The 21,383-nt window shown below is 39.1% G+C and overlaps 2 protein-coding genes across 2 annotated transcripts; one reads left to right on the top strand and one right to left on the bottom strand.

Moving 5' to 3' along the window:
• Positions 1-7,715: 7,715 nt before the first annotated feature.
• LOC113006662 (neuronal acetylcholine receptor subunit non-alpha-2-like) lies at positions 7,716-15,127 on the top strand. The gene is made up of 6 exons (XM_026142754.2): positions 7,716-8,059; positions 9,048-9,199; positions 11,475-11,519; positions 11,924-12,033; positions 12,863-13,775; positions 13,890-15,127. The coding sequence occupies exons 1-6, from the start codon at positions 7,993-7,995 to the stop codon at positions 14,061-14,063; spliced, it is 1,461 nt and encodes a 486-aa protein (XP_025998539.1). The 5' UTR covers positions 7,716-7,992; the 3' UTR covers positions 14,064-15,127.
• Positions 15,128-15,442: 315 nt separating this feature from the next.
• LOC113006668 (uncharacterized protein C3orf85) lies at positions 15,443-17,100 on the bottom strand. The gene is made up of 5 exons (XM_026142767.2): positions 16,885-17,100; positions 16,722-16,757; positions 16,361-16,485; positions 16,197-16,282; positions 15,443-15,931 (listed from the first exon to the last, which is right to left on the bottom strand). The coding sequence occupies exons 1-5, from the start codon at positions 17,024-17,026 to the stop codon at positions 15,853-15,855; spliced, it is 468 nt and encodes a 155-aa protein (XP_025998552.2). The 5' UTR covers positions 17,027-17,100; the 3' UTR covers positions 15,443-15,852.
• Positions 17,101-21,383: the final 4,283 nt, after the last annotated feature.

Raw genomic sequence — 21,383 nt, forward strand, 5'->3', positions numbered from 1 at the left:
AACATGACCAGCTCTATAAATTTTCTAGCATAATTATATTCATTATTATTTGTTTAAAAGGCAATAGTACATGTGCAACATTCATTTCATTCATTTAGTCAAAATCTTTTACATGTTTAGAAATAAATACCAAGTCAAAAAATGTCTTGATGCATGCTCAATCATCCAGGTAAGGAAATCTCAGAAAGCTGATCCAAGTGACTTCTTCAGCCTGACTATACACACCACACTTGCAAGACAATACATCATTAAGTTGACTTTGAAGACAATGGATTGTTAACAAACCACTCTACAACACAAAACTTTTTGAGGTGTCATTTTATCAGACTGAACAACATGCACGCAAACACTACCAAAAATATAACCACCTCGGCAGGTGGAGATAATAATTGAGAAAATTAACCTTTTCTGATTGTGCCACCAATTTCAAGCCAAAATTAGGACTGGAAGGTCCTGAAGTTCAATCAATGTGTTATCAGCTGGTCTTGAGTTATCTAACACGGTGATGCACATAGGCAGAAGACGGGAAAAAGGCTGCATCGCTAAAGCAAAAGTAACAAACTTGCCTTTTCTTACTTCCCTGCTCTTTTCTTTCCTCTTTCAAAGGTCACTAGTGAGTCTGAATGTCCCTGTCAGCTCTCACAAGCCTACACACACACACACACACACACACACACACACAAACACAGCAAAGGTTCACGCCATCCAGCCCTTTCCCCTCAAGTCACATTTGTGATTATGGCTTTGAATTGGCCCACACTGCAGCTCTCAACGATCTACTGCTCACACTTAATCCCTACTTGTGTCTACACGCTGAGCCTGTACACATTTGTGTTTGGGTAAGAGTGTGTGTCAAGAGGAGACGGGGAAGATTACACATGTCACCTGAGGAAGTGAGAACGAGAAACACACACTGAGACAGAGAGGGTGGAGATAGTGACAGAGTGAGTGTTATTGCAAGTCCATATGAGCACTCAGTAGCAAGCGTCTCCCTACATACGGATTATGGCGTGCATGGAGTCCGGCTATAAATATGAAGATGAGCAGCAACCGTATCGCGGACACACATACTATCCCATCAGTCTCAGTCTGCATCCAGACAAGGTCATTTTAGTGCCTGGTTGCCACAGAATGAAGAGTTCATTCTGAGAACTACCAAATACTCTAGCTATATTTGGACAGTATGCATCCAATTTACCTAACAGCCTCTCCCCCAACTTATTGCAGCATTTAATAGGGAACAAATAAAGAGCCCTCACAACACCTTCATCTATAATTTTATCCACTAGACGAAGATGTTTCCCTTTGATGTATTTGGATGCCACTTATGGAATATGTCGAGAAAGACTCACAAATTGGCTGCTTCTTAAAGCTGCAGCCACTCAAAGCTGAATTTGTAATGGTGTGAGTTTGATGTTTTGCAGCTGCACTGTGGATCTTTCTTGAATGATTGGACTTCAAGAAGGGACTTGGTGGCAGTCAGAGACTAAAGCAGAGTGCAGCAAAGCCCTGGGTGGTAAATTCAGGGATAATACATTATTAAGCCAGCTACATGGATGAATATTTTACATGATTCTTCACTGTTGACGCGACTGTTAGCATCCAGCTCTTGGATATGAAGAGTCCAGGATGATGAAATGCTTTTGGGGTTTTTTGTTTCAGGTTTGAGGTTTAAGGACTAACGTAATAAAAAAATAAAAATAAAATCATAGTTTTAGCTCACATTTGTTTCCATAAAAAAAGGATCTTGACATTTTTTCCCCAGGTGAGTTTCTCTTCATCTTTTCTCATCTTCTGTCTCTTTCTTTAGCTTTCCATGCTTGCCTTGTCCACTAGTTACAGGGATTCTGCCCACTGAGTTGCAGGGAGCGAAAAAGGGACATCTGCAGAGGACCACTTCAGCATGCTTGGGAGAACTGGGGCGGGGTTGTAGGGTGAGACAGGGGCATACTGCAGAAGGCTGGATGGTGAATTAGGGTAGTCTCTTGTGTAGTTGGGAGCAGAACGGTACATGCCTGTGGCCAGTCAACCATGGATAAGTAAAGGAGACTCTCCGCTAAATAATTCATTCCAATGGGAGCCTTCTGAACCCACGCACAGACGCACACATGCATGCAGGGTTCTCTCGCACACACAAATGGCTGCTTCTTGAAGTAGAATGCTGCAACGCCCTTACACCAAACACAGGCTCCTAATTTTACTCTTTGATGAATATTTGCAGATGGATGAAGAAACATTGTCTTGGAATAAAGAAAGAACATTTTGGTGGAACAGTGACAGCAAAAAATGCTTCAAGGTTGTTTTTGGCTTGTGAGCAAACATCACAGAGAAATGCATACAATACTTTGATAAATCAAGAAACTATCGGAATCCTTCACCACTAAGTGCTGAGGGATTTAAATGTAAATTTTTAAAAACGTTCCAAGCATTTGTAAATCTAATAAAGCTACATTTTAGTTTCAACAGAATAAAGAAAACATGTCAAATGTTTGAACTGAGAAAATGTATATGACACGGCCATGTTTACCAATGTGCAGGGTACACCTTGGACAGGTTACCAGACTGTCACAGGGCTAACACAGACAGACATTCATACTTACAGGCAATTTAGAATCACCAGTTACACACCAGAAGAGACTCACACCACATGGAACGATGGTAGATTCAAACCCAGGACCTTCTTCTGGTGAAGCAACACAGAACTGAACCACCTGCTCTGAAGAAAACCCCCCAAAACAAAAAAAAAAACCCCACCAACTCTTCTTATATTTAAATTATATCAGTTTGTTCAGTTAATTTTGATGCCCTGAAATTCTTAAATAGTTAATACAATATTTTTGTGAAACCCATTTAATTAAAGCTGAAAGTCTGCCCTCAGTCACGTTTTGACTGTTTGATTTCAGATCCACTGCGGTGGCACACAGAATCCAGATGAACAGAGAGTGTTTTTGTCTCAGTGATTATGAACATAACTACATAAATACAGCAGCATGTGAAGACAGATTAGGCTAACACAGACAGAAAAAGGGAAATACAGATTTACATACATACATATTGGCACATGGAGCAGCACAGCAGTTTCATACCCACATTAAGTACATACAAGCACACAAACTTGCACAAACACATAAAGATAGACAACCATATCTGCAAAAATTCAGATTATAGACACGTGCAAATATGCAAAGCACAACTGACTCACAACTTATGACTACAGACATAGCCATTAACTCTTTGCCTACTAACTCTGGGAGGAGATGCTCCTACACACACACACACACACACACACACACACACACACACACACACACACACACACACACACACACACACACACACAAGCCCGTTCAGCTGTCTTAGTGAGGACCTTCATTGACATAATGGTTTCCCTAATCCCTTACCCTAATCCTAAACCATTAAAAATGAATGCCTAACCCTAACCCAGTCACAAGGGATCGAATACGGTATATGCGAAGAGGACCATCGAGGAAAAGGAGAAGAGGAGCAGAGAAGTTGAACAGGAGTCTCAAGGGAGAAATCTGGATGATCCAGCAGCCCCTAGGACCATGCAATAAAAACTTTAATGAAAGTCAACTAAATCAAACTTTCTCTTATACCTAACCATAACCTAATTGTAACCCTGACACTAAAACTACATTTTGAGCCTCAAAAAGGCCTTCAAACTTGTGAGGACCGGTGTGTGTGTCCTCACAAGGGACTGTTGGTTCTCAAAAGTATAGTAGAATGCAGATTTCGGTCCTCACAAAGATAGCTAGACAGGAACACACACACACACAGTCGTTTTTTTCATATCTTAGTGGGGACATCTAATTGACACAGTGCTGATGCAAACAAACTGTGAAGCTTATATACTTGTCAGAGGGCACAATTAAATTAGAGGTGTTGAGGTCAAAAAAGGCTATTTTTTAATCTGAAGATTTTCAGATTAAACGTGTCCCAGCTCCAAACATCTGTATAGCATTTGAAAATCGGAATATTGTGCTTAATCTGTGTCTGTCAGTCTGTTCGCTTTCCCCAACAACCCTTAATCAGATCATTTTTAAACTTGCTGTATCTGCAGCCCAGTAAATGTAGTGCTGAGCTTGAAGCTGCTTGGGTGAGTTCTGTAACAGTCAGTGTTGGTTTATTTACGTACAATGTTACAAGATCATTATGCGGTCACAGATGATACTAATAACAGTGATTAATAATATCTGAACTGTGGCATTGTCATAATTTTCCTATAATGAAGATATTTAGCAACAAAGGTGAGTGGCTCCATCTACTGAATAAATATGAGAAGAAGACCCCAAAAATATGACCACAAACTGAGCACTGCACTTACTGTGGTAGTCACATATAGATGAATGAGTTATTTGTAGGAACTTGCTTTTATGTTCCAACAAAGTGAGGCAGGCATACACAGATGTTTATTTCTATAATGCTGTGAACATTTCTGCCGCACTTGATCTTTGCTCCTCCGTCTTTACACATTATCAGAAGGAGACAGAATTGTAACCCTGTCTGAGCGGCTAGAGTTTCAAACGCTGCTCCGTCTTTTCTTTTTCTCACGTCAGTCAGACGAAAACAAAAGGAAAATCAGTGTGAGCCTCTTAGACTGAAGTATCATGTTCAAGGTCAATAGTCATGTTGTGACTGTGTGTCAGTGGAGTGAGAAAGCTCACTCTGCTGCTAACTTTTTCCACTCCAGCATTGGCTCTTGAACTGATATTTGAGCCCCAAAGGGTATTATGGCCAATTTGTTTTAATCTCTCACTCCCTCCCTCTCTCACATGCTCCCCTTTCCCTTTTTATTCCTCTGTTGTAAGTTTGAGATAAATTTGAAAGATTTTTGCTCCTCAGATCTGGCCAGAATCTTTGCAGCTAGTTTCCCCTGCAGTTCTTTTGTGCTTCGGAAGATTAAAATATCAAATGACTGAACCGCTATATTATTGATGGGTTTTGGATTTTTTTTCATCAGACCATTTTAAAGTTGGAGTGACTTGGAAAAAAGTTTGTATCATCTCAAAGCTGCTATGAGGCCATCAGGTTATCTGATTTTTCATTTGAAGTGCTGGTGATAGCATATGGGGTGGGGTGATGCTATTAGACTACTCTTTGTGTTTCCCTTTGAAGTCTGTGTGAGATTGGATTTCCTTTGCTGTATCCCCCTCCTTCCTTTATGACCATTTTTTAAAACCCTTAAAACAACAAACACACTAAGATTAAACCCCCAGGCCTTGGTAGTCGAGGCTTTTTCCTCTTATTAATTCAATATTTCTGCACCCAGTGAAATTATGCAGACTCTAATTATGGGCTCAACAACGGCTGAGAAAACAAAAACAACACCAACACAGTCAAGAAGAGAACACACACACACATGAGCCGAGACAAGCAAGCGCCAACATTTTTGTAAACGCACAGATGCTGACAATGTGCTCTCTCCTCACTTTGCATTTTCACTATCTCACTTTCTCACTCTCACACACATCAACTAACACATACATATGCAAGCACGTTGCACAGCTGCCCACAGTCATCTGGGAAGAGACCAGCAGGTTTCAAGCCCATGAGAATTTATGTTTCTGAATGATTGGAGGCGAGGCGGATGGGTCGATCTCGGAGGCAGCAGCTGCCCGCCCCACCGCTCCAAGTGGAGCAGAAAATCAGGATAATTTCATTGTGATAATCAGCCTCCCGTTATCCCTGCTACTTCAACCCAGGAGAAGAAGGAAAGGAAACACAAGGGAGGGGGAGTGTGAGATAAACATATATATATATATATATATAAGTATGTGTGTGTTTGTGTGTGTGTGTACTGCATATGTATACTAGAAAGAGAGGAGGGAGGTGAAAAGGAGGAGAAAATAAAAATACTGAGAGTTCCTGTCTGCTTAGAATATACCTGGATGAGTTATGGAGACTTTTTTATATCTATGGAGCTTGTACCATTGATAACACCCTTTCAATGGCCCAACAACATTCAAAGCAGGTATCCAAATCCCTGAACTTTAACATACAAATAATAGCTTTATACATGCTGATATTTTAAGATGATTGTTGCCTGGTTTCAACCTGTGTTAACAGGGAACTTTAAACTTTAAAGTGTGTTTGTACATAACTAAGCAATACTAATGTGTTTGTATCAAAGATGCTGATTTCACACCTCAGCTAAGCATTTCTACAAGTTCCCAGATGTCAGCTGGTATAGGGCAGTACTGATTTCACATCACACATTTCTTTTCATCTAAAGTGTTGTTGTTCTCAGCTATGAGTTGTAAAGCATGTCTGCCGTCTCACCACCAGCCTGTCTTTGACTGCGGGATAATAATAAGTTTATGTTGCTCTTGGCTCTCCTTTTCTCACTCCTATTCTATTGTTTTTGCTTCTTCTAAGTGTCTTTCTTTGTGTGCGAGTTAGGCCTTATGTTCAGCTGTTTTTGTCCTGTATGCCATGAGTTTGGGTTTCCTTTCCTTTCCTTTTCATGACAACCCTCAGTCTTTTTGTTCAGTTGCATGCAAGGGCATGCCTCATAACGTGGAAATATTGTTTCTGTTTCTGTGTCTTACATGTGTGCAATCATGTGTTTGAATTATGTAGTTGTGACCCCCAAATATTCTGTCTTTGGCACTTGAGCAGCCGATGACTTTATCTTGATGAAATATTCACACTGATGTTTGCAAACACACTTGACCTCTAAAAAATACACAACACAATAAACTTTCACTATACTATTTATGACCGTGTATAGTTGGTATCAGGTAGAGGAAACTAACAGACAAACTCATGCCAGGGTGAGTCTCAGCAAGCTTGAAACTAGCCAAACTAATCACATTGGGACATACTCAGTAAGCTTTGACTGATTGCACAGTGATAATGTAATGATAACCTGGTGCTCTGAGACAGAAATGTTCCAGTTGCATTGCAGGTTTACCTATAAATGTCTCAAAATCTGATTTGAATCTTTCTGCTTCCTGTTTATGTCAATAAAACTATTTTTTGCCTTACTTTAATTTGATCTATGTATGTTTGAGTTTATTTGTGCAAAATAAAACTTCAAAAAAATTCAAACAAGCGTGTCCTTCACATACACCAACGGAAGCACTTTTTAACAACTTGATTCAGTAATTTAAAGTTAAATATAACAGTGTTTGTAACTCAGATTCTTGATCCTGGGGATAATGGTGCAATAAAGTGTAATAAAGCTTTTCCAAAACATAACAACAGGTAAAACAGATGTTATTGATGAAGGTAGGCTAGTCTCCTGCTTAGGTACAAAGTGATTGCATTTTCAAAGGAAGTTCATCAAGACGCATCATTCATGTGATGTTTTCATGCGCACATACAGGGGCTTTCTGCATTAAAGGACGGGCTTAATTGCTTTGTGCTATGGACTAAAAGGTGACGCTGAAGGAGGGGCAACCATTCTCACTGCATTATATTCATCATTATTTTATTTCTAAAAAGAAAACTATAGAAAATAAAACAAAATGCAACAAAAGCTAAAGTCATTAGAGGCGGGTATTTGTTTGTCCCAAGTCTTTTGTAAAAAATGCAAACTCTACACACAATTTATAGTGAAAGCTCAAGACTTACATTCCGAGCAGGACTTTTAAACATCGGCTAGTAATAACCTAGTCCATCCTGAGGAGGTCAGTAGCAGCAGTGAGCTAAACACAATGATTTAGAGCATCTTTAAAACTTCACTTATTTGTCCGATCCGGGAATCCCTCCACCACCTCCTTCATCCTCCCCGCTCCCTCCCTCCCTCCTCCTGCAAGCCACCCCGTCCACCGACAGCGGCGCTTCCCGTGACGCCTCGAACGGAATCAGATTCGGACACATGCGCTCTCACATCAGGTCCCTGCCCCCTGATACACGGCAGCAGTAACGGGGTTACTTTCCGTATACCGTCTAGTTCCAGCACTGATGGGAACCTCGGGGTCTAAGACATATCGGTGTGCATAGCCTTCTTCTCCAGCTGACAATACCATGAAGTTAGAAGTCCTTCTTCTCCTCCTCTTGGGTTTTTGCAAGCTGTCCCCCGCGAAGATTGCCGGTGAGAAAACTCTTGATATATGTATATATAAATATAATATTTCTTTAGAAGACATACTCTATGCTCAGTAATGCCTCCACCGATTTGTTCAGTGTTGTGCAACATCCGCTAATAGCTTTGATTAAACTCTGCATAAACTCCGATGACCTTGTCAAACGGGTAAGCACAAACTACTACCAACTACTCACCACTGGTCTTATAAAGCAAAGGATTATGTTTACATTCCTACGTTTCTTTTTTTAAAAGATTCAGTAACTTGGAGAAGGCATGCAGACTTCTAATTGTGTTGACAACAACAAAACAGCAAAAGCTGCCATTTTTGTGGGATGAATTAAGCTTTTTTTTAGTGCAACAAGATAGTCCTTTTAGCAGTGTAACGCAGTAATGCGATGGCCCTAGTTCTGCTTCTCTTGGAGCTGACTGGTCATCAGGCAAACAAGAACACAGGTGTCATATATCAGCATCTCTGCACCTGTCCTTGAAAGTACAGCCAGAGCTTGTGGGATTCAATCATCTGTAATGTGGCTTTTATGTTTGCTTGGTGGATCCTTTATATGCATTTACCCTGTCAGATGATGTCAGACAGATGTGAAGCCAGAGTGGGAAAAAAAAACAAAGCAAAAACGCTGCAGGTCAAAGGTGGACACTCTTCCTCCCGGTCCCTCAGCTCACACACATTAGTCCTTGCACATGATGTCCCTTGTGTCGGATATTTTAGATGTCTCTCTCCATCGACATTACAGTTTCTGTTTCTCTGGTGGCTTTATTTCACTGCAGACTGACTGATGGGCTGACTGCCCAGCTTCTGTGCACAGCCATATTAACCATTTATCCTATCTTGTTATCTTGTTATGCAGTGTGTGTTTTTTAGAGGAAGAGTAAATGCTCTACTTTCTATCCCTGCCACTTAAAATCAGGCTGGTGATGGTGAAAAGCAGCGGCAGTAGGAGTTATTATTGTTGATCCATCTTCCCTCTTCTTGTTCCAGCTCCAAATGAGTTTGTGTCCTTGGCGGAGATGGAGGATGCTTTATTGAAGAACCTTTTCCAAGGCTATCAGCGCTGGGTTAGGCCAATCCAGCGTGCCAATGACACTATTAAAGTACGCTTTGGACTCAAGATCTCTCAGCTGGTCGATGTGGTGAGACGACACACACACACACGTACAAACAGACTGACATCAGTTTGCAACTCCTGTTAAAAGTGGCTTCCTTAGTTTGAATGAAACTAAGTTTGAATTTTACACAACTTTTAGTCTTTCGGTCTTCCTGTGAGATTTGTTGGCAACATCCAAAGTAAAGAATATTGCAAGCCTTGCCCTTTAACAGCAAACACTAAATGCAAGCATGAACTTGCTTTGAAAATGCAATTATTGAAAAAGTATCAAGACACTGAGTTAGATAAAACACGTGTAACACATATAAAAGAAATATAAAGAGGTTGTTCTGGTTTCATCAGTCCCACTATGTGTGGTGCTGAAATAGAGCTCAAGCTATCTCTTCATACTTGTGACTACACTGTCTCTCTTTGGAGTGTTTGTTTAATATTTCAGAGGCTGGTTGCAATAGGTTGAGATGGTTTAGTTGCTCCGGAGGAGAAAACTGAGCACGCTAATGGAGGAACCATGCTTCTTGGCTTGAAATATTCATCTCAGCCAGTCCATATTTAACTTTTCTTCTCTTCCTTCCAACAAACACAGCCAGAAATGAATTACATAAAGCTGTTTGTGGCAAATAGGAAAGGTTTAGGTTGATCTGTTGGATTCTGGGAAAGAGAAAGGGCGATGGAGCTAAACATAAAAACAGCAGCCTGCCTATGCTGTGTATGTCCCCTGACTCTCTCTAGGCTGCTGCTCAGCTCTGTATTAGATTATGGTTCACCTCTGGTCTATGTGATCACCAAAACATTCAACTGAGTCTGACAGCTGAGGCCTGCGCTGGATATGCTGAACATCTTTGAATATGTCTCGCTCACGTCTGCTAAGGTTGTTGAACTTGTTTTTGTTATCAGCACAGCTTCCTGCACCCACTTTTGGTACTATGTTTTCTTTGTGTTTACTAAGAAAGTGGCAGATAAATCAGATTCTGTCAGATACAGTGGAAAACGAAAAGATGATTTGGTTCACCTGAGCTGGGGGTTTTATATTCACTAAAACAGTAGCAGACAATAAAATATTTGAATGAAATAAGTGATCTTGGATTTCTTTGTAAACTTTGTTTATGAATCATTTAAGCGTGAATCAGTGTTGAGTCTATACTGAACAGGTGCCTTAGCGAAGAACCAATTTTAAAGTGTATCTTTAGGTACTTTGTTACTAGAACTCTGTTACAAAAGCAAGTTTTTTATTTCTTTAGTTAAATCTTTTAAAAAATGCCAAAGATATCAAAGTTTATTGGCATAAAATAGTGTTTTTGGACTAATAGAATCATGACATGAGACGGATAAGGCTGAGGTATGCCAATGACATGAGAATTTGACTCAAAATCTGTGGCGATAGGTTTCATGGAGTGATGAATCCAAATCTGAAATTTCTGGCTGACATTTTTGTCAGTATGTACAGAGGAAGTCAGGAGAGGGGTATAACAATGAGTGCCATGTTTTACAGCCATCTGTAGAACACAGTGGAGGCTCTGTCAGTATTTAAGGCTGAACTTCAGTCTGTGGTTTTGGAATCTTTGTCAAAATGGATGGAAATATGAACCCAGAAAAGTATCATCAGACTTTGATCCACTAACAATTGGGAAGCTTCTGATTGGCAGTGCCTTCATCTTTTAATATGACAATGATCTCAAGCACATTGCCACTGCAGGAAAAGCATACTTGGATAGAAAAACACACAGTGGAACACCATCAGTCATGGACTTTCCTCCCCATAGCTCAAACCTCAACATTACTGAAGCAGTGTGGGGTCATGTAGACAGAGGGCACAACAAAGGGCAGCCAGTATCCAAAGAAGAGCTTTGTACATCCTTCAAGAAGCCTGGAGAACTGCTCCTGAAGAATACTGAATGACAATGAAAATGAGCTTGCAGCTAACACAGCTGAAGAATAAAAGTGTCCATGCCAAATGTTGACTTTCAAGTTTTTAGGAATTCTACAAACTCTGTTTTTGTCTTATTTTATTTCTATGTATGCAATCGCTGCACCTATTTCCCATTTTCCCTGAAAACATGCAAAGACATCAGGGGTGTCTTGAGTCTTTTGCACAGAACTGAACAACCCAACCAAAACCAGCCAAACAAGCAAATATATTTCATTTTCATAGTTGCATTTTAATGTGCAAATCCACCAAATAATAAAACAATGGGTTGCAAAAATGATTTCTTCTTACGTTTTTGGAAAGTATTTTTACATAACATATTTTCCCAATTTTAAATAATAATATTTTTTCTATTTTTTATGTTTTTGTCTTTTAGGATGAGAAAAATCAGCTAATGACAACTAATGTTTGGCTGTGGCAGGTAAGACAAAATGAACACAATGTTGTTGGGCAGGAGCATGAAAGATTGTACAGAATCATCCAAGAGACCATTTATAAACATTTTCTCATAAATGTTAATCAGTTTATTTTTCATGATGCATTAACAAATAACACATGGTTTGCAGGTAAAATGAGACTGACTTTTTGAATGTAATGTATTTTAAAACTAATTTATAGACCCTTGATTTGCTTAAATAAGCTGTATGTGTGAGCAGTTGGTTTAAATGTAATATTTAGTTGTTATTTGTATAACTGATGATGGGTGACAGAATTCATAAAGGAGTCTGTTATAGAGGGTATACAACAAATACAAGCAAATCACAGTATTATTGAGTGTTGTTTATAAGTCTGCTGATGTGGCTTCCTGCATTTTCCCTTGACCAGGAATGGATTGATTACAAGCTGCGATGGAATCCAGATAAATACGGAGGAATCACCTCCATCAGAGTTCCTTCAGAAAATATCTGGCTCCCAGACATCGTCCTGTATGAGAAGTAAGGCCGCTCTGAAATTTCAGCAATCCAGTGACTGATGATTACGTCATGTGAAACATGAGTCTGTCTGCATGAAAAACACTAACACAACGTGATGCTATCTATCTTAATTGCTTTAAAAAAAGCTTTCTTTGAGTGTAACCAGCATGTTGTAATATAAATATTATAAATATTTAATCTTACACCTCATCTAAAAAAATCAGTAACACTGAGCTGTGCTCAGAAAGGCCACTCTGTTCCTTGTACATTAATGGATTGGATTTATATAGCGCTTTTCAAGGCACCCAAAGCGCTTTACAATGCCACTATTCATTCACTCTCGCATTCATACACTGGTGGAGGCAAGCTACGGTTGTAGCCACAGCTGCCCTGGGGCAGACTGACAGAAGCGAGGCTGCCATTTCGTGCCATCGGCCCCTCTGGCCAGCACCAGTAGGCAAGTAGGGTAAAGTGTCTTGCCCAAGGACACAACGACCAGGACAGAGAGCCCAGGGATCGAACCGGCGACCTTCCGGTTACAGATACGCTTCCCAACCCCCTGAGCCACGGTCACCCAATCAGCCATACATTTACTTGACCACTTATTAGGTTTGAGCCTGTCTTAGTTGCCATTGGTCAAGTAGCAGGGAGCGATGTGGACACATTTCATAATGCTCTCAAAGAGTCCATAAATTTTCATTTTTCATGTGATTATCAGTTGAACTACAACAGGTGCATAAAAACAATTCATTATCAAAGAGATGGACGATTGCATATAGTAGTATTAATTTAACAGTTTCATGTAAATGGACTTAAGATGAGAATTGACTTGTGTTTCATATTTCTTCAGTGCTGATGGGCGGTTTGAGGGTTCCCTGATGACCAAAGCTATTGTGAAGTACAACGGGGCCATCACCTGGACACCACCTGCCAGTTACAAATCTGCCTGCACCATGGATGTCACTTTTTTCCCTTTTGATCGCCAGAACTGTTCCATGAAGTTTGGGTCGTGGACCTATGATGGCAGCATGGTGGACTTGGTTCTCATGGACAACCAGGTTGATCGGAAAGACTTCTTTGATAACGGGGAGTGGGAGATACTCAGCGCTACTGGTGCCAAAGGAAACAGAAAAGATGGCTTGTTATCCTACCCCTTCATCACATACTCCTTCATCCTGAAGAGGCTGCCTTTGTTCTACACGCTGTTCCTAATCATCCCTTGTTTGGGTTTGTCATTTCTGACCGTCCTGGTCTTTTACCTCCCCTCAGATGAAGGAGAGAAGCTTTCACTCTCTACCTCCGTCCTAGTGTCACTTACTGTGTTCCTGCTGGTCATTGAAGAGATTATTCCCTCCTCCTCCAAGGTCATACCCCTGATCGGAGAGTACCTCCTCTTCATCATGATTTTTGTCACCCTCTCCATCATCGTCACTGTCTTTGTCATCAATGTCCACCACCGCTCCTCAGCCACTTACCACCCAATGTCACCATGGGTTCGAAACCTCTTTCTTCAAAAACTGCCCAGATTGCTGTGCATGCGAGGGCACACTGACCGCTACCACTACCCAGAGCTGGCTCCCGAAAGCCCTGAGCTGAAGTCTCGCTCTGGAGGTCGGAGAGGCCAGAAGACAAACAGTGGTTCGCTCGGACCGACTACTTCTGATGGGAAGGACGAAGAAGCCTGGGGTGCTATGTTGGAGAAAGCCATCTATTCGGTGCGCTACATCAGCAGACATATCCGTAAAGAACACTTCATCCGTGAGGTGTGTAAAGTATTTATCAATAAACATTAAATTCTTTTGACAGATTAAGAACTTGATGTTTATATTGCGCATACTCTTTCTGTAATCCCATGTCTTATTTTTACCTTTTCACAGGTGGTACAAGACTGGAAGTTTGTGGCCCAGGTGTTAGACAGAATCTTCCTTTGGGCTTTCCTCACTGTCTCAGTATTAGGCACCATCCTTATCTTCACTCCAGCTCTGCATATGTTCATGAAAATCCCCCCTCCAATTCCAAGTGAGGAACAAGCTTCAGAGCCGTTACACTGACGAGGCAACTGATCATCTGCCTTCAAAGAAAACATTTTTTAAACATGGTACCACTGAGCAAGAAGAGCCCACTGCAGGCACCTTTTACAGGATTTTGTTGACTATCTGACTCTTTCTGTTAAACCACTGTGTAAAATATACATGCGAATAAGTCATCAGGTCACTCTGTCTGTTTTGTCAATATCATAACGTTTCATCTGATTATATTGGCATTTTATTCTGCTTTAAGATATATATGACAACCTGAGTAACCAGTAGTCTCACCTGTGTTGAGTTTCAGTTCGCAAATTGCCAAAATAAAAAACAACAACAAAGAAATGCTTCATAAACTCTACACCAAATGGTATTTAGCTATCAATATACAAGATTAAGGTAAAACCCCATAATTGCCTTATTTTTTATGTTTTTAACCAACATCATATTTAATTTGATATTTTTTTCTTGACATACTTTTTTTTCAAATTCAAAACAAATTTCTACTCTGGGAATTTTAATTAAATAAACACCCATGAGGGCGTTGTCAAAGCTATTATTTAACAGTAGGCTACTTTTTTTGTAGTAAACTGTAAGAAAAATCATTTCTGCAGAAACCTTTAAACTACCTTAAACAGAGATCCCACCACCTCGCAAAACGTTTGACTTTTGATGTCACACATTAGGGGAAATAAAGTATTAAAGGAAAGATACTTAACTTACTCTTCCCTGTGTTTTTTTTGCATGTGACAAGGCATGAATAAACCTGAAATAAAAGTAATAAACAGTAAAAGTTAATGTTAGCAATAACTGACTTATTGCTAACATTAACTTAATGATAGCCCTGATTTGGCCCTCAGGCTGTATGTTGAGTATCACCACACCGAAGCTTAAAAATTGTGCTGCTCTGTTTCAGTAGCATTTACTGATTTGTCACTTGTGTCGTCCTCATCAGATAAATTTTTCTCACAGCAGACAAAGAATACATTTAAAGTAACAAAGTGTACTGGATTAATGAAAACAACCCATAAGTTTGTTGTTTTTATTGTTTCGATGTACCTAATCAAACCAATAAAGCTGGTTTAAATACACAAGCCTGTTTAAGATAATGCTGTTTTTAGACTCGCTTACAATTCAGCAAAAAAAGTATTTGCTCATCATGTTGTGTGCAAAATTTAAGTCACTGCAGTGTCACAAATGGTATGACTTATCCCCCCCAAACAGGATCATTTTAGCTTTGGCTGAAATCTGTGAAGTAAAATCTGCATCTTGCAGCACCACCTGGTGGTGAATCTCATTTCGTTTGATTCTTCGAATACTGTTGAATACGTTTTAATTAATGGCATAAAATCATTTTATTTCCATTAATAGACAATCCCAAAAGACTAAAGAAGCAAAATGTTCAGTTCAATTTAATTTGATTTTATTGTATGAAATGCTTGCATCATTTTTCTACAATAATCCAATAAATTTGACACAATTGCTAAAAACAACATTTTCCGCCATGCTGATATAGGAAATAATGGTCACGCTTCGTAACCAATGAGAGGCTTAACTTGAGTAAAAAAGCTGACCAATTAATGAGATTCTAAGACTTTCTGTCCAAATGTTGCGTTCATGTCATAGTGCGTTTGATCGCTAAATCTACAGTTCAGACAGGCTCTGAATGGAGAACATATTCAAAAACATCCCATATCAAGTAAGTCTTTATATACTTTCTAATATTTTGTATATATGCTTATGTAAATCACTTTTTATGAAATGTTTTCCATTTAATTTGTTTTTATTTTGGGCCCCCAGTCTTCTTTTTTCTTTACTACCCATTACGACCGGTGAGGCTGTCCAGGTGGGCGCGTGCATTGCGCAGCATCTCCATATACATCCTGTTGTTTTCGCTGCAAAGTAAAATACATATAATGAATATTGGCTTTAAGTTTGTGTGATCAAAAGTATCATAACTATATTAAAAGGAAGTTACAGTGCTCATTGAAGTTACTTCGGTTTGGGCACGCTGACCATTAAAACAGTAACCATTGTTGTTTCTTTTGCAAACGTGTTTGATTTAAAGTTACGTAAGTAATGTACTCGATAAAATTGGAAGAGTCTGACTCTGAAACATTCAAATGTAATTTAATAGCGACAAACAGTTACGTCACTCACGTGGCCACAGAGCGGTCAAACATCAGGTTGCTCATGTCCATGTAATACTGCGCATCTGTTCGAATGGCCGTCCAGTACTCATTAGCCTAATGAACAAACAATTACATGAAACGATTCTTAAAGTGACTCACTCTATATGCTTAGAACATTTCACTAACATTTACCTGCTCCTGAACGGTGTAACCCCACTGGTTCTGAGAGTGGTGTGGATCCCAATATCCTGCCTGTCTCTTCAGCCTGATAAATCCCTTTGCCTCCTCTTCCTTCAGGAAAGGGGCAGCAAAACCCCCTAAAAACATTAACATTGACGGATATTATAATACTTGTAGGTGCATGTATTAAATAAGAATTCCTAACAACACTGACATAAATAGAAGTCATGAGCGAATCCTGGATGTTAAGTAGGTCTAGTAGAACACTGCATGTTTAAATTTTAAAACTATAATTTTCAAAACTATGTTTCATGACTTTAAATCTACAACACCAGCACATATACTTGCAGTAACAACAGAGGAGAAAACTTACCACTCAAAACAGCTAACAGGATCACAAACTTCATGTCTGTGAAATTATGAGTAAAGAAAATGTTTTAGAAGAAAGAGAGAAATGTGTAGACATCTAACTGCTTGAGCTGTCAGGTGTGAATACTGTAAAGTTTCATTAAAACGAGACAGAAAGGGAGATTTACCTGCAGCGGTGTCATTCGTCTGAATGTGTGAGTGTTTCGGATTCAGCTTAAAATCCATCATGAAAAGTGAACAACACTTTCCTTCATAGATTTTTTTCCCTTTAATACCAGAAACCAGAAGGGAATGAAAGAACTCAAGCATCAGGGCAGGCCATCACTCTGAGTCAACATTTACATTTATCTGTTGCCAGCAGACCAAACAGCAGGCCTTCCCCCACAGCAGCCAGGCTGTGAGATTCAGCATAGAGATGTTACCGGCTGTATTTTTAGGCCATGACAGTCACTAAAACGTTTATTCTGTAAGACGTGTTTGGTTTAAATAAATTACAATTAGCGAAGAAAAGATGCTTACAAATGCTTTTTTCTAGACACAGCTATTCTTTGCTTTTTGGCTACATTTTAAAACCCTTAAAAACAAAAGTTATGTTGAACTTTAAAGGTATTATTGCATCAACTTTTTCCACAAAAGATTCTCCACTCATGTTACTTTGAACTCTTATTGCATTATATTGCAATAGATATTTTTTTCTGTTTCAAATGGTATTACCAAATTCCTTATGTTTTATGTTATATAAATAACCATATATTATTGAACGCACGACCTATTTTTATAGTCTTGTAGAAGTAAAGCTTGTGTGTGTATGTCTACATTTCTACCACTAGGTGTAGTCCTATCCACACTGACTTTTGGTTAGAGCGTTCACTCTTTGTGTGACACAAATGGCAAAACAACTGCCATTTTTCCAAAATAATTTTTGTAATCTGTGTTGGTATATTAAGAAAATAAGTATGAGAAAATACACCGTGAAAAAAAAAACACACTTAAAGAATAAAACAAAACAAACATAAATGTGGCCAGATGTTGATGCATTAAACTATTAACATAAAATCAGGAGTGAAACTGACAAAATGAAGCAGATTAATTAATAAACAAAAACTCCAACTTACGTGATGGATTTAATGAAAGGGAAATATTAACACATAAAGCAGCATTTTCTGAGGGAAGGTAATTTAAAGCTTGCTTTTGAATCAGCTTAGACTTCCGGAAAAAAAAAAATCAAAGCAGGTCCCAGAAGGATTAATTTTCATTTTTACTTGTTGAGGTGCTGCGTTAGGTCTCATCCTTTTAAGTATGAGGAGGAGCCTGCCAGTGAATTTCTTTGTGTGATGTAATATTTAGGCCTACGATCTCGCTCAAACGCTGATGCAGCCACATGAAAATAACTATATAAAAGCTGAACTGAGGGTAACGGTTATCCAAAGAGAAACTATTGAGAATAATTTTAACTATTTATGAACCTAAGACTTTCTAATGATTGTTTCATACACATGTGACATTATACAATTATTTTTCAGCGTAATTGTATAATTTTTTATTTGTTTTTCTTTAACTGTGTAACATTTTCACTCGCCCCCACACACCGCACAAAACCTTTTAGCTCTTTTTGTTTGGGTTCGTCTGACACGCTCTGTCTGTCCTTTACCCTTGACACACTGCTGACCTTTTTCTACAGTAAACTACTAAGTGTGTATGAGAGGTCTGACCTTTCTGTCGCATCCCATAATAAACTGTCACCACCTGAACATTTTAACAGAGACAAATGGCAAGCTGGCAGCTAGTGAGACAAAAAAGGACGAGCTGTGTTGAGCGGACCAAGATGATCTTCATCATGTGGGCTAGATATTCACACGTACCTCAAACCAGCACATATTGGAGTGCAGAAAAGATGCATTTTATTTTTTGGGTTGAAAACATTTCAGATATGCACACACTTCTGAAAAGATTATAAATGACACAATGCAGATTCACGAATGCGTGCACACCTCCCACATAGTGATTTAGATACAAACTAAAGCTCATCTGACCTCATTCTATCATGTACATGCATACATATGCGCCCTGCTGGGACTATGGGGAATATTTCAAATATTTAAGTTAGAAACAGGGCAAAGGACAAGATGGATGTTGAACAAAATATGTTACGATACTGAAAATTTCATGCATACTTTCTCATCATTGAGAGAATATCGAGATAGTGACAAATCTGTGATTATTTTTTCTGACTATCAGCTTTTAGTTGTACTGCGATGTGTGATTGTCAGTAATGATGTGTGCTAAGTTTGTTTCACGTAGTAGAAAAATACCATAAGGATTTGAAGAGAAGAAAAGACAAAGACGAAACAGGGAAGCAGTACCAGTAACGTCATAACATTAAGTAATTAAACAGAACAGTTTCCATTTATAAAAAAAAAATTGATAATTAACAGCTCCCTGCAGTCCTCACACTCCTTTCTGTGGTTATCATTTTCTCTTGTTCACTTCCTGGACTGGAGACATTTTAAACCTCAGCACTGAAGCTCACAATCAACTCAAAAAGGTGAAACATTAATTAAATAAGAATTGCACAGTGGCATCTTTCATGTTCATTCATATTACATACGTTTGCCAAACAACAGTGTTGGGAATACATCTGTACACGTCGTTAGGGTGGAAAATCTGAACGGTCTGTCTGAAAAAGGACTGTAGTATTTGGGTGAAAGAGTCCAGAGTATCATCAGCTGCCAGTTTGCTGGAGGATTGATTTTAAGAACTTTGAGCATAGAGATGTTTTTTGTTTTTGTTTTTTTAAATTGTGTGTTTGTGCAGTTGTAATGTGCACTGTGCATTGTTAAGTGGGGGCAAACAGCTATACAGAGTGTAGGAGGAGGCAAAACAGTGGAAAGAAAAACATAAAGTGAAAAAAAAATACTCCTGGTGCAACAGAGCCACAGAATCACTTTATAAACACAAACACACACAGAGACAGTACTGCATGCATAATGATGCACTTAATGTTTACACTCAACGAACACTTTGTCAGATGCACCTTAGTAATGTTTTGGACCCCTTTTACCTTCAGAACTGCCCAAATTCTTTGTTGTACACGTTTCTGGAAATACTTCAGAGATTTTGGTCCATATTGAATTGATGGCAATTCGAACAATTGCTGCAGATTTATCAGCTGCACATCAATGATGCAAATCTCCAATTACACCACATCACAAAGGAGCTCTATTGGATTGAGATCTGGTGATTTTGGAAGACATTTGATTACAGTGAACTCGCATTCTTGTTCAAGAAACCAGTTTGAGATGATTCAAGCTTTGTGACATGGTGTGTCACTGTGTGTGATTTGTTTACTTTTACTTCCTTCTCACTCCCTAGATGTTTTTTTTTTCTTTTACAGTGAGATTATTTGAAAGGATGAAGTTGGGATCAGAGGTTTCACACAGCCCACTGTGGCTTTCGGGACCACCTATTGAACAGATATGGGATGCTGTACCAAATCAGATCTAACAGCATAAATCTCCTCAGATGGAGCTCCATGTGGGGTAGGAAAAATAACTAATACCAATGGCGCAGGGCTGCTTCTTAGATAATACGCCCCTATTCCATTGAGAGAAGAAGAAGAGAGAAAGAGACAGGGAGCAAAGGCGGCGAGAACATTTGGAGAAATATGCAATGTTCCCCCTCATTGCCTGTTGGATTCTATTTCCGACTGAAATTATTTATGGACTGGAATAAATAGGTCATTTGATTATAAGCCAGTCTGGCACAAAAAGGAGACAAATATGACAAAAATGCAGTTGATGAACCTCTTTGTAAAGCTGGGAAGGGGGAAATTGCAGTGCGACGCGTGGCACTTCAATAAATGATGATCTACAGCTGTGGGAGATGGAGGGTATGCACTGGTGATTTGTACCTGCTACTTGGGTCAGAGTAAGTTTTCCTGTCAAACAGTGAGATAAAAAAAACAGACAAATGACAAATTTATTTATCTGGTATTTGTATAGCTACTCTTTGACCTTGTGTTTGATTTAAATGTGCACTTAGCAAAAGAAAAAAGATATATGTCAGTCACTGGGCAACTACCAATTTTACGAGTTGCTCAGAAAAGGCTATGCATAGAATCAAGCATGTAATGATTTGACTGATTGGACTGAGCAGATTGGTTTAAATCTTGCAGGATGTTACTTTCAGGCTACAATACTACTCCTGGGCTTAAGTAGCTTGTTTATCTGAGGTAGATAAGAGTATTGATACAACTTTTATTACACTTAATAGTGATATACGGCTACCAACTGATAACCTTATCCTAAGTTCACTAATGAATACATTTATTTACACTGTCAGAGCACTTATGCCATTTGGAGTTTTACTTAGGGTTACATATTCCTTATTTACTTTTAGATCTGTACTTATATAACAGTGCACAAATGGAATCAATCTTCATACCTTACTCTGTGCAAGAAAGATAAGATTTTTTTTCCATGAACATCTAAAAAAAGTCCCTGTTTAATTCTACTGTTTACTGTAATAGACTGCAGTGTATACAGGCGTGACTGGGAGAGCATACACACAGTCCTGTTTCCATCACTTCAGGGGACTTTACATTCAGGGTTTCGTTACATCATTGCCTGAGGTCAAACACTAACATTATCACCCCCAGAATGTGAGC

The sequence above is a fragment of the Astatotilapia calliptera genome, chromosome 2 (assembly GCF_964374335.1).
Source record: "Astatotilapia calliptera chromosome 2, fAstCal68.1, whole genome shotgun sequence".
Lineage (NCBI taxonomy): Eukaryota > Metazoa > Chordata > Actinopteri > Cichliformes > Cichlidae > Astatotilapia > Astatotilapia calliptera.

Coding starts and splice junctions, on each gene's coding strand:
- LOC113006662 (XM_026142754.2), top strand. CDS start 7,993: ATGAAGTTAGAAGTCCTTCTTCTCCTCCTCTTGGGTTTTTGCAAGCTG. Junction 9,200..11,474: donor TCTCTCAGCTGGTCGATGTG/GTGAGACGACAC, acceptor TTTGTCTTTTAG/GATGAGAAAAATCAGCTAAT. Junction 11,520..11,923: donor CTAATGTTTGGCTGTGGCAG/GTAAGACAAAAT, acceptor TCCCTTGACCAG/GAATGGATTGATTACAAGCT.
- LOC113006668 (XM_026142767.2), bottom strand. CDS start 17,026: ATGCTTGAGTTCTTTCATTCCCTTCTGGTTTCTGGTATTAAAGGGAAA. Junction 16,758..16,884: donor GACGAATGACACCGCTGCAG/GTAAATCTCCCT, acceptor ATAATTTCACAG/ACATGAAGTTTGTGATCCTG. Junction 16,283..16,360: donor GTTACACCGTTCAGGAGCAG/GTAAATGTTAGT, acceptor TTTGTTCATTAG/GCTAATGAGTACTGGACGGC.